This window comes from Oreochromis niloticus, linkage group LG17, assembly GCF_001858045.2.
Source record: "Oreochromis niloticus isolate F11D_XX linkage group LG17, O_niloticus_UMD_NMBU, whole genome shotgun sequence".
Classification (NCBI taxonomy): Eukaryota; Metazoa; Chordata; class Actinopteri; order Cichliformes; family Cichlidae; genus Oreochromis; species Oreochromis niloticus.
In genome coordinates this window covers 21,469,140-21,483,177 of record NC_031981.2, presented here as the reverse complement: position 1 = coordinate 21,483,177, position 14,038 = coordinate 21,469,140, and the positions used below count along the sequence as shown (strand labels likewise).

The 14,038-nt window shown below is 38.6% G+C and overlaps 1 protein-coding gene across 1 annotated transcript in view; it reads right to left on the bottom strand.

Annotated features, from left to right (window-relative positions):
* Positions 1-3,911: 3,911 nt before the first annotated feature.
* Positions 3,912-14,038, bottom strand: part of LOC100692226 (protein tyrosine phosphatase receptor type R) — a 35,561-nt gene continuing 25,434 nt past the window's right edge. The window contains exons 10-17 of the mRNA XM_005463464.4: positions 10,894-11,083; positions 10,484-10,568; positions 8,970-9,049; positions 7,401-7,538; positions 7,117-7,227; positions 6,876-7,033; positions 6,680-6,793; positions 3,912-6,263 (exon numbers count right to left, since the gene is read on the bottom strand). Coding sequence (XP_005463521.1) covers positions 6,170-6,263; positions 6,680-6,793; positions 6,876-7,033; positions 7,117-7,227; positions 7,401-7,538; positions 8,970-9,049; positions 10,484-10,568; positions 10,894-11,083 — 970 coding nt within the window. The 3' untranslated portion in view covers positions 3,912-6,169. The remainder of the gene's footprint in view (positions 6,264-6,679; positions 6,794-6,875; positions 7,034-7,116; positions 7,228-7,400; positions 7,539-8,969; positions 9,050-10,483; positions 10,569-10,893; positions 11,084-14,038) is intronic.

Genomic DNA, 14,038 nt, shown 5'->3' with positions numbered 1-14,038 from the left:
ACTTTTTTTCGTATTAAATTGTCTGTGTTTGACAAAATGTGCTGATTTTTCACATGTGATAGCAGAACTGAATTGGGCATGTACAGGATGAGTCACATCATTTGAAAATTAGGCCTGATTGGAGAAATTGGAAGTGTTACAACTGACCCACGTTACAACTATCCCCGGTCTCCCCTATTCTGTTTTTGTCAATTTGTGACTATAAATCACTTCACCCTGAAGACCTTGGTGGGTGTAAGTTAAGTTTGAATGGATTGTTAACATGATCCCACTCTACACTACTACAAACTTCAGAATTTATACAAAACTTTGAAGTATTGTATATACAGATGGGAAAAAAACTAACACCATTAATCAAACACTGTTGTTAAAACCTCTGAATTAAAGCTGAAAGTCTGCACGTCCATCACGTTATTAATGTTTGATGTAAAACTTTAAAAACTGTCTCACTGTCCAAATATTTATGGCCCTGCAGGTATCTGGTTTTAAATCTACAGCAACGTTTAGACAACAATATAATCTGTCAACTTTTATACAAGTCCTTGCTGCTACAATATTCCCACATGTTTGATTCCTCTATTCAAGTTAGTGTACAATACACATAAACACCTTGGATATGACTTGGACAAAATAAATTTAAGTCATCTATTTGTATAGATCAGTTCTGGCAACATTCAATTATGGATTTAGATGGATTATAAACATAAACCTGGAAAAGGTCAATCCAGATAAGCAAGAAGGAATCCATATTTTTCATGTCCAGTGTTTTTAATGCTCAGGTTACAGGTAACAATATAGATATATATATATATATATATATATATATATATATATATATATATATATATATATATATATATATATATATATATATATATATATATATATATATATGTATATACATATGTATATGTAGATAGAGTAGATAACAAGGTTACAGCACTACTCAGTGGCTAATGTTCTGAAACATTACAACATTCAAGCTGGTTAGTAATACATTAAAAAGCCATGTTTCATAGGTATAATAGTTAGACCGTACATACACTAATTAGCATCAAGTGTACTCTGACTGATCTGTAATGCCCACACAAAAGAAGTTTAAAGGGACCGTAATGTTATTTATATATTGTTTTTAACTGTACAATTAAAAAATGATCTTTAAGTAAATGCACATATACAACTCATAGCAGAATTGGTAAAGCTTAAAAAAGTAGTATTCCAATGCATGTATTCATGAAAAGAAGTTAATACCACATGAATCAATGTGCAAGAGAGACCGAAGATTTAAATTAAAACAGCTTTGAACCACTGGGCTAGAAACTTTTCATTAGCTAAAATTGCTCAACAGGGTAATGTTTGCAAATGAGTAGAGTTTTTAATTAGGTATAATCTACACCAGCGGTCCCCAACCCCCAGTCCAGGAGTCGTTTGGTACCGGGCTGCGAGAGTTGAGGCTCGGGTGGGAAATTTATGGTTTTCAGGGTTTTTAATCGGTTTTTATCGTTATTTTTTATCGTTAACTCTGTTTCCCTGGGTCTTTTCACGTGTGTTATGAATAATTCTTCTTATTTTTGGTACCGGTACTGGTTTATTTTGCTGTATTTATCGGCGACACCTTAAAGGCCAGTCCATCAAAATATTGTCAGACATAAACCGGTCCGTGGTGCAAAAAGGTTGGGGACCGCTGATGTACACTAAAGAACAAATCCGTACATAACTGACAAGCTGACCGACTTTGGCTAGCTAAGACTAGTGAAAGATTTAGAACTTTAAAGTTATAGTGTGTACAATTTCCACCACTAGATGTCAGTAGATTGCAGATAGCAGTTCACCGAGTTCTGCTTTCTTACCTCTACCAATCAAGTGCATAATCCTAGCTACAGTGACTGTTAAAGGGCAAACAAGTTTTAGTCAGCCAAAAGACTTTAAAGTAGTGCTGTCAGCGTTAATCTCGTTAAAATGACGTTAACGTCATAACCACATTAATGCGGCAAATCTCCATTAGCGAGTTAGCGCGGATCATCCGTGTGTGGGGCTGCATGGTGTCAACGCATTAGCACGGTTAGCTCGTTAACGTGTTGACGCTGTCCAGCCCCACGCACAGGGCGATCCACGGTAACTCGCTAACATAGATTTGCTGCATTAATGCGGTCATGGCGTTAATGTCATTTTAACGAGATTAACGCTGACAGCACTAGTTTAAACTGATTAAATTTAGACTGTAACCCATAATACCTGCGGGCAGCTGGCATGTTTCAAAAACTGTTTGTGTAAAAATACTTTTTGGACACACTATATTTCAATATTTGAATAATAGACACTATTGAATAAATCATGAAAAACAAATGGATATGGTCAATTAAATATTTTGTAGTATTTTTCATTTTTACCCCAGAAGCATCCCAAAAACTCTTGCCACCATTGATGTGCAGAGAGTGTACTCTGATAACAAAGTGACTCTGGATCCAGCTTGGAGAGTTTCCCTATTGTGTAATCTGTTTGTCTGCTGTTTACCTCAGCTGTCAATGCCGGATGAGAAGCATCCGGCTTAATTTATTAATGTGCTGAAACTGATTCATATACTAGCACAAGTTTAAAAATAGTCTCTGTGCCAACATAGTTAACTATGCATGTGAAAATGGTAAACAGCTTTTCAGGTGTATATGATTTAGCTTTATATTAAGTTTAAAATTTCAAAGTGCAAGACAATGCTAGACTCCTATATAAGATTGTAAATGCACACCTTAGCACTATTAAATGATTGTAAGTTTTAGTTTTGTTTGGTCCACATCCTCATAGTTTCTATTGTTGATTTCCTGGAATCAGCCAGAATAATCATCCAGTGCCGATGACTCAAAAACTTCTCTTTATTAACTAAAAATTAGCATTTATTTAATGTTATATATTATCATTATTTGCAAATTTCACTCTGTAGTTTCTGTATTAATTATGAGTCAAAAAATTAAAATTTAAGCTTGCAGCAGTTTCTAATGAAGTGACAGAAGAACATTCTCTAAATGGCTATACATTAGCATCGGAGTTCAAAAAAAAAAATTATAGTAAATTTTAAGATCTTCAGCAGAAAGTTGAATTCCTACAATAAACACTAAGAGCCCAGAAGCTGTAAATTTCATGTCAAAAAAATGAAATGAACTCTAGATTGTTTTCAATACAATGTGATTACAGTATAATAACTCTTTAAATATTTAGGGTCCCTTTAAGCTCCATCAACAGTCAACAACAATACAAGTACAGAACATGAACCACATCCTACTGTACACAATACTACGTCAGAGGCAGTGTGTGTTGTTGTGCCCGCTGCTGTAGAGGGCATGGAGGCTGGGCTGAACCCACTTTCACTTCAGTCAGTTCAAACAGAGAAAATTGTTTCACTACTGAAATATCCGGATTCGTCATCCAGTTCCTGAATTTGCTGAAGTGAACTGCGGGTTGATGATGGTCCCAGGAGGCACGTTGGACGTGCAGACAAAGAGACTCTGGTCCGAAGTCCCATGATTGTATCATAAGTAAAGAAGTAAATAAAAATATATTGTTACATAGAAAAAGTCTTTAAAGTTCCTCTTGTTTATTCTCCCTTAACGGTCTGATCCCAATGCTCCCAGTTATAGCAGCGAGATTTGTGTTTTTGTGATGTGTACTTTGAAAAGATAACTGCCCACATTGGGTTTAATAGCACTTTAACATGTACTGTACATGGTTTTCCCATTGACACAGAGAGAATATTAGATGATAATGCCAGTGTTCTTTATTATTGACATTAGTGTTGAAACCTCTGATCTCTAACAGAAAACTGAAATAGATGTCTCAATATTGTTATTTTTGTTTCACATTGTGTTCAAAAATATGTAATTAGTCTATTGGCTCTTTAAAAAATAATTTGCTGACAAATATCAGAGTCGATACTTTTTCTTTATTCTCTTTAGCTGTAATTTGTTTTAAGCAAATTTAGAAATTACGGCTCCAACACAGAGAGAGGCTTAAACAAAACTAAGGTTTGAGGTTGTGTCAAGCTTGGATTTTCTGTCTCCAACAGACCAAAAGCCAATTTTTAATTCATGTCGAACATTTAATGATAATGAGATATGTAGCCCAAATAGCTACAGCTGACAGAGGACTGCTAAAGACATCAAAAACATGTAAAAACTGTATAAAAATAAAGTTATTATTACTCTGATACACCAAATAACATACTCACTAGATAACATAATTTACAACAGCACATCGATGTGATGACTGCACCATATTTCACATTTTTGGTATAAAGCAATATATCACACAACAGGGAACATGTCAATGCTAGACTAGGTTAACTAGATGGAGTGTAAACTCTGAGACCGAGCAGCACTAATTTCGTATTTGTGGCATCAGGAATGGCTTGTATTTTTTGACCCTGTTTTAGAAGGCCAAACTAAAATGGCAACACTCATTTTAGAGAAGACCTCTGTTGTCCTTTGCTACAGTCTTCTGTGTTCATTTGAACTGTGAATCATGCGAAGCTACCAAAGACCTTAAATAAAAATATAGAGCTTGAAGCAGCTATATCAAATCCCCTTCAATTAGGCAGGGTGCAAACTGCTGGGAGGATAGTGGAGGTGTTTCTGGGCCAAAGCTAAAATATGTTTTTTTTTTTTTGTTCCTTTACACTCCCTGTGCTCTTCAGCAATCACAACCTGGTTTAATTATAGATCAAATATATGAGTTTTGACTTTTAATTTAACAATTAAAAACACTACTTGTGAGATATCTTGTAAGCCACCATCTTCCATTTCCCTATGTATTTTCATTTGTTTATTTATTTATTTAATGTATTATTCATTTAATGTATTATTCATTGGTCTTTCTAAGTGTGAACATAAAGGTGATTAAGAAAAATAATTATTTCTTTTGCACTGTAAATTACAGCTACCATATTACCTAGACTTGGCATTGCTGCCAGAACTTCTCTGGGGCTGTACTTGATGAATATTACATAAACTACTGTTAACATCACTATACAAGCTTAGCTTAGCAGCAAAATATTAGATTTAATTGGTTTAACAAAAATATTGTATTAGGATAATGCACTACTAGTTATAGCATGAGTTAAGTGGTTAGTATATATTTATCAACATTAAAGCAATAAAACTACTGGAGCTATAATTAGCCACTAATTGCTTTGCTGTACACAAGAACTATAGCTTAGCGGAAGATTAGCATCAATCTGGTTTGTTAGCTTTTAGCATGTTGCTAAAGGTAACCCCATTTGGGACCTCAGCAAAAGCTGGGAAACTTACAGAAACAAAAATGTAAGAGTTGCTGTTGCCCCATGGGCAACCATTGATAAAAGAATTAATTTGTTAGCTGTCTATCCATTAGCTTACATAACTACCAATGTCAGTTGTTAATGTATCTGAACCTAGCATTAGCCCTATTGATGTCAATCTAGTTTGTGTGTTTGGCATCTCTGAGAAGTTTGATGTGCAACAGTTTAATAAGTCAATGAGATTGTGAAAAAACATTTAAAAAAAAACCCACCACTAAATAACAGGTTAAAAAAGGAGCATTTGAACCTTGTCTTAACCTAAGTGTAGGAAGTGCACTGTGACTAAATCAGAGAGTAATAAACAGCATGCTGAGGTCACAAACAGGGCTGTAAGTGTTGGTTCAACAGTACTAGAATAGTTTAACCAATGGTGCAGCTAACAGTCATTTTTCAGTAGCCATTTTTATAAAAACACCACATTACAAAATAATGAAAATGCTAGAAGACACAAACACATTAGTGTTATTGAACAATGTACCATCAGTTTCAGTAAATTAAAGTTTTTAAGTCTCCATGACGAAAGAGACATTATGGGAGAGTCTGGTTACTTAAAACTCGATCCAACAATCGGTTAGTTAAGTGAAGTGAAGTAGGCGGGTCCACAGAGTTTGATGAAAAAGGAAAGATGAAAAAATACATTCCATTCTTAATAATTTGCCTTTCCTTTTTCCTTGAGCAGATTCTTCCCAGAACAGTCCTGTTTGGTTGTCCATGCTGTCCATCAAATTCCAAGGCTTCCTCCAGAATTTCCCAGACTTAGAATTCCCAAACCACAGTTCACACCTGCAGAGGACTGTTTTAGCACACTTCCAGGTTACACTTGTACCTTTGTCAGGTGGATAAACCTCACTGGCCAGTTTCTGCACATAGACGGGCTTCATATAGGCTCAAGGCATGATGGACAAATTCATACTGCTCACCTGTCTGGATCATACCTCCTCTACATAACGGAAGAGAGAGACAGAGTTAGGAATGAGAAGCAAAACTATTTGTTTAAAACATGCAATAGAGATGAATTTAGTGCTGGCAATAAACCATAATACACCATCTGACTCTAAAGTGTGGACAAAGTCAAATTTGCAATTTATGTATCTTATGTCACTTAACAATGATGGGTGACATGTTAAAAATCTCCAAAACAACTCCTGGTGAACTCAACAAATCAAAGTCATATTCGTCCAATCATTCAAGCTGTGTTATGATTACTAATAATTTAATTTAAATGAATTTGTATTGGATACATGCTTAAAAGGTCCTCAATGAGGGCTTTAGCAACCACAAAGAGGATTGTTTTAATCATGGAAGTGAGGACCCGCAGGTCATCAGTAAAAACCTGCAGCAGTACACGTGTGTTACCTGTCGGCTCGGAGTTGGCAGGTGATGCCCAGTACATCCACCACTCCTTCCAGCTGTAGCTGCCGGCAGCCTATCGTCGTAGCGATGAAGCATCCCGTTCGCCCAATCCCAGCACTGCGATCAAACATGCAGGGAGTCATTTAATAATTATTTATTAGTAACAGAACTGTCACGCTGTCGTTCAGTCTATCAGTACCTGCAGTGGACGATAACTGGTCCCACGGTGGTGGCGGCCCGTCTGTCCGTCTCCACGTCAGCCATCAGCTGCAGCAGCGGCAGTGCTGAGTCCGGGGTTTTGTGGTCAGGCCATGATGTGTACCAGTAATGCTGCACAGAGCGGGTTTGGTTCCCACACTGCATACATGAAAACAAACATGACGTATTAGTTCTGATTCTCAGCTCTGATGAGAACATGTTCCCTGCTGTGCAACGTGTACCTTGAGGGTGAGGCTGCGAGTGGTGTAGTGTTCGCACTCTCTGATGCTGTTCACCAACACTTCTACCTTCCCATAGATGCCTCTTTTCTCCGGCCAGTACAGAACACACTTCTACAGAGGCAGGCACAAAGACGGCATTCATTAACTTCAGCTCACTTTTACTCCTGCTGAGCACTTTCCAGATCACTCCATTTTTGTTACTATACACTCAGCGCCCACAACACACTACCATGCCATTAAGAATGTGCTCTTTCTTCCACAGTCTTTGCTTTTTAGATTCTTACCTCATTCTTCTCCTTCAGTTTGGTTATCATGACAATAACTGGTGACTCCTCTTGCCAGGCCATTTGCCAGAAGTCATTCACCGTGTTCACCATAGGACCCTGAGTGGCGATGTATGCCTTATCGTCCCCCAAGTAACCCTGCAGAATGAACCAATCACACAGCAGGGTCAGCATCATTCCTCCATCAGGGTCTATCAGCAGCATTAGTCAAAATCTACCAGGATTTCCCAAAACTTCATGAAGACGCACAAAGAAAGAACCTGTTATATTTTGGAATACGTTCTTAAAAACGTAGAAAAATACTTGACCCATTTGTCTACATTTAAACCATTTTTACACAAAGAAAAACGGCACGAAAATGTTAGAACTGTAGATTAGCCTAAGTTAAAGAAATAAAGAACTTTAAATTAGTTATTCAGCTGATCCATTCGCTCGTATTCACCATTAAACAGCAGGTTAAATCTTTCATGGCTGTATGTGAGCTAGTTTAATTGAACAGTGATTCAGTGTTCTCTCGCTGGCATGGCCTTTAAGGCATTTATGAATAAAAACTCGTTTTATTTCAGGGAGCTCCTGCTGCTGTCGGTTTTTAACCGACATAACTGATAACTGGATCAGGATGTGGCCAGTTCCAAACTATCACAATACTTTAGCTTGAGCTAAATGTGTGCAGAGAGCAAAAAATGGTGATGGTGTGTTAATGACTCCAGGTGACATAATAAAACAAACAAACAGTAAGACCCTGCCAAACTGAACTTCAAAAAAAAAAAAAAATTCATTTCTAAGCTTCAAATAAAAAAAAAAGTGCTGTGTTTCATTTCATAATCGCTGTTATTTTCATGTAATTGATGTGCTTACTTATTCTGGATGAATAAGATTTTTGGTGTGTGTGTGTGTGTGTGTGTGTGTGTGCGCGCGCGCGGAGTAGGACAAAGAAATTAAACAGCCTCGGTTGTCTCATGAGGTCCGCCAGTTTAAACTGTTTCAGTGGTGTTTCCTGACAGGAAGACCGTCTATTGTTTGGAAGTCTGAGAGCGACATTACAAACTTCTACAGGCAAATACTTTCACTGTGTAGTTCGACGAGGAGCCAGAAGAAAAAGAAAAGGCTGTTTACATTCCAGATGAGTGATAACGACAGCCTGCTTGCTGTTTTTTCTCAGGTTTAGAGAAGATTTAACAAAACAAATGTCATCATTAACTGGACTGAAAAGTTTTTCAAAACCTGAGTAAGTACTAAAATGTCTCCCAGAATAAACACAGCAGCCGAGAGCTAGAACAAAAAACAGGAAATACAAATAAGCCAAGCAAAAAATAAATAAATAATACTCAGAGTACAATTTGTTGTTACGGAACTGATCTACAGAAAGAACATGAAAATACAGATGAAGTCGATCAAAACAACACAGACACAGCAAAGAAAACACAAAAAGCTAATTGTCTGGAAAATAATGAATAGAATTTTTTTTAAGAATAGAAAAAGGAAAATTAATGAAAAAAAACAAGTGTGTTAAGTATTAGTTCATAAATCGATTGCTTGGACTGCAGGGCAGTTTGTGCTGTTACCCACCCGTATGTAGTTAGCATTGATGTAGGTGCTCAGCAGGTCGTTGGAGCTCTTTGACTTTAGGATCACTCTGGAATGATGATCTAGGAAACATACCAAGGACAGGAGATGAGGACACAAGGAAAGGTACAAAGGAGAAAACTAACGAGAAAAGTTTAAATTAGGCTCAAAACGATTGCTGAGGAAAAGCATTTGTTTTTGTTTTTTAAACTCCTGCCAACTAGTTTTTAACCTGCTTTGCATTCTTTGACTTGTTTGCGTGCCCATTTTAGACTGACTTGACCTGAATGTAATCTTCTATAGGCCACAGTAGATTAGTTGAGGCTGGCTCAAAAAGCCTCAGGTCTGTCTCTTCCTACAGACCCGTAGAATGTTTATAGCCCTATACAAAAACAGCTTTGGTCCTAAATTCAAACAGTTTAAATAACTTTCTGCTGTTTGCATTATTCTAATTTCCGACATCCCATTTATGGTAAAACTGAGTTTAGTGCCCGGCCCAGACGGTTCTGTAGGGAAGTCAGTCAGTACATCGGCCCCCTCGCTAATAACATCAAATCAGCTGCTAAAAACCTCAGGATCACTTTTAATCAGCACCTGAATTTTGAAACTCATGTCTCAAAGTTTACCTAGTCTTGTTTCCTTCATCTGAGAAATATTGTGTAAATCAAACTTTTACTGTCAGTCAATCATCCTGAACTTTTAGTACTTTAATTTTCTCCCATCTGGATTATTGCAATTCACTTTTCATATGCATCACTTCTAACACCTTATCAATGCAGCTGACCTCTCCAATCACCTAACCAGGGTCTTCTAAGTGTCCCTCGCTCTCATATTAAAACCAGAGGTGGCCATGCTTTTAAGGCTGTAGCTCCCAAACTGTGGAACCGCCTTCTTCAGCCTATAAGGTCACCTGACTCTGTTATTTGTTTGAAATGTCTGCTAAAACCTTATTTTTAGGTTAAAGCTGAGGCTTCAGTATAGTCCTAAACAAGCCAATATATGATGACAGTGGATATCTACCTATAACATCTAGGGTTGGTAGAGTCCTATTGCAGGTTATGTTTTAACGTTTGGAGCACATTTAAGAACAACACAGAATGTGGAACAGAGGAAAGTCTCTGATTGACAGCAGCTCTAGGTGAGCATTCCTTTCTCTTGATTGGTCGGAAGGAAGGAACAGTGCTGTATTGATAACCCCGCCCTCCTCCCAAAGCACGGCTGCACAAACCAAAAATATTGTGTGTGTGCGTGTGTGCGTGTGTGTGTGTTACATAATGTCTTAATCAGGATAAGTGCCTGGCCGACAGTGTGAGAACAAACTGTGCTCAGAGGAAAATGTATTGTTCTGTCTGCTCATGGGGAAGAGGGAGGTGCGATAATAGCTGTCCTTGCGGTTGTTGGCCTTTGACACTAAGCCCCGCCTACATAATAAAACAACTTCCTGGTTCAACAGGAAATCAGAGACTGGGATTGTTTTGGAAGTATTTCTGCTCCATAGCAACACTGAGAATACTCACTGGGCAATATGGTCTTATATCTGTTCTTGGTCCCATGATTCGGAATATCCAGCTCCTTGGGATCTATGAAGTTCATTGGGATTTCCTGAGATTAGAGGAAGACAATTTTCAGTTTTATGGCACATTTCTTACCCAGATTAAAACACAATGCACTTTACATGAGTATTATTTCAACTTGACTCGGTTAGTTAATGATCTATGTAAATGAAGAAAATGCAATGCCTTTCTCTTCTCATTACAGGAAACTGCCACAGATTTTCTCACATAGAGCACCAAAATTCATTATAAAGCTGTTCCATCGATGAACTTGAGGGCATTATGAAAGACTGCATTACTGCATGTAAATCAGCCCTTCAACATTTCAGTGTGTCCCATCAGAAACCCAACCAAAGGATGAAATTCGGGCTCACAGCAAACTCGGCGTGCAGCTTGTGGGTGTTGTTAACGATGTCGCGCAGCTGCTGTCGGGTGAGCGGCCGGCCGGCCGACAGCAGGTACTCCCTGGCTGCTGCCTCCCTGGGGGTTACCACGGCGACGTTAAGGGGCTCCACAGCACCGAGAGCAGACATGTCCAACACCAGGGAGACATTAGAGCCACGTCTGCAGAGGAAGGATGGGAGGGAAGAGACAAAGACAGCTTTTGTTAAAAATGGAAGGGCTGATCACGCGAACGAGTTCCCTTCCTTCCTACATTTTTATTGCACTTCACTGGTTTGCTGGTTGAGTTTCAGTTTGGGTTGGTCAATTTTAAGGTTTTTCCTGACTCAGAGTTTGCAATTTGATAAACAAAAATCCCCCTTAATGCTTCAGACAATAATTTAACACAAAGAAAAATCAAAACTGGTTGAAAACAATTTGTTTACTTTATTTTACAACAGCAGTGATTTAACCTCGGCTCTTACTAAAACCTCTGTTTGGTCTGACAAACTCTTGCTTTCATAAGGAGACGACGCTCTTCCAGCTGATAACAAACCACCTAACCCAACATCAAAGAAGTCGTCGTGTTCAAAATGGTTTGCTCCATCTGACAAATCACTCACTTTAAAAGCTCAGTCTCATTCCTCCTGTACATCTTCAAACCAAAAATTCTGCTTTAAAATAATTAATTGCTGTTCACTGCATACCGCCATCATGACTCCACACAATCTGGTTTTACGTACGTAGGGGAAACCACCGCCAACCTCAGCAGGGTATATGGTTCAAAGAAGGATTCATCACTTCTGGGGCTCAAACCCGGTCACAGACAGTCTTTTTGATGAACTGTTACCTTCCCATTATAACAAAAATATAGTCAATTATTTTACGTTCAGGGAATCTGATCTGTCTGGCGACTGACCATTTGCCAATTACAAAGTAATGCAATGACCCATTCCTGCAGTCTTGCTAATCAACAGCTAGCCAAGAAATGTTAGCTTATTCGCTAACATTCAAATCAAGTGCCAAGTGAACTCTGAATTATACATCGGGGAAACCAAACAACTTCTGCTTAAGCAGATGGTACAACAGGACGTCGAAGTCAGTTATGACAAGATGAGGATGTGCACATGGTGGACTTCAAGGAGCACTGGGCTGACTGGGCTGACAAGGACGTCCATTTTTATGAAAAGGTGACATCTCTGAACCAATGAGGGGACCTAATGGTCACAGCAACCAAAAAAGCTGGGGCTGCAGCCATCTCCCTCACAGTTTGCATGTCAATTGTTTATGAAGTGGCGCTTGTGGCTCATGGTTAGGCACTGGAGCTGGTTTCAGTTGTTATGCAGCTTTATGGTTTATAATGTAGGGAAACACGCAGTCAGCTGACTGAAAAAGTTACTTTGATGAGTGATGAAATATTTCTTCCCGGATGAAAACGCAGCACCCAGATGAACAGACAAACATCCATCTATTGACATCTACGTCTGGTTTTATAAGACTCTTTAAAACATTATTTTTTAATAATTCATGATTACCTGATGAACCTTTTCAATTCAAACTGGAACTTTTCATACTTTGTGTACTTTGGTTTTACTTGCAGATCTCTGGTTGTTGCTTTCTTGATATTAACTACATGCTGCATGTGTTCTTCTGTCTAAAACATGGAGCGATGCCCTCCTGTCCAGCGCAGAAATATCTGGCTAAATAACCAATGCATTTTACGTTATGCAAGAATCTTGTAATAATCCCTAAATAAACAAAGGAAATTCTTTATTGACAGCAGATTAATGACCAACACAAACTTCATGTTGAAAGAGTAGAGCTGCTGAGCTGAACTCTGACATTTTCTATCACAAAAGTGTCGGAACAAAAGGCCGAGAGGTACAGAAGACAAGGTGTGCTTTGATGGGGTTCATGTGGGTGGACTCTCTTCGTCTGGCTACGTGTCGGCCAGTTTCCTCTCCAGGATGCTGCTACTTCCAATTTGTCTGATTGGCGATTGGCTGCCATCCAGAGTGGACAACGCACACACAGACACACAAGTGAGACACAGACACAGAGAAAAACATCCTGTTCTCACTCAGAGCCCGAAATCTTCCTTCCTTTTCTTACCTTAAGGAACACTGTGCGTTTAATTACCTCGCTCTGATGTAACCACAACAAAATGGCCTCCGAGGTCTGACTGTGATTTAGCGGAAGACTTAGGAGCAGCAGATAAAGCCCTAAGTGCTCAACGTCAAGCTGAGGCGCACAAAGATGTTTTCTTTTCAGTTATGAAACTACTTAAGGGGGAAATGAGCCTCAGCCAAGTTTGAAGGAACTCAGAAGGCGACAGCAACTGTATGAAAATGTAAGTCGGCGTTCTCTCAACACGTCTGACTTAGAAAAATGAGGTCAAACTAATTTACTCAACCAAATCCAAGCGTCTCACGACTAAATGTGTCTTATGTAACTAATGTGCCAAAGGGTGACTTTTTAAGGCAAAAACAGATGATGATATCATCATATTACTGACACAATATAATGATAAAAACCTCCAAAGATGTGAGATAAACTTTAGGCACGCCTGCCAATGTTTGCCAAGCTTTTACTCTTTTAAGGTTTGTATTAAGATATTTATGATATCTAACAAAGGGACAAATTGTTGAAAAGAGTGAGTCAGTTTAAGTAAGTGTACACGTTATATGGCACAGGTTGGGAACACAAGAAGAAGATCAAAACTTCACCAGGACCACGGATTCACAATCCTATCGCTTTAAATTTATTAGTAATCTGATAATTCGAAGGTAAGGTGGCAAATTCTTTCCACTCGAGGTGATTCATGTTAAACGCCTGTCCACGCAGAAAGTGATTTAGTTGTTGGAGAATGCTTCGAGGTTATCCGCTAGCAGGCATGCCACGCTGCAGCTGAGGAGGTAATCAGCAGGACTCTTTGGTCCCACTCAGAGTTGATAAATTCTGTAATTCGGGATCTCCCAACTTCACCTCCACAGCACTTAGTTTGTTTACAAGGCTCAGAGTTTCAGATACTTCACATCAGACAGGCCAAGGAATCTGATTTAGTGGAGAAGTAACCAGTGAAACTCCAGAGCCTACTCCTGCCTTGCCAAATATATCACACTCCACTCGGGAGAGAAG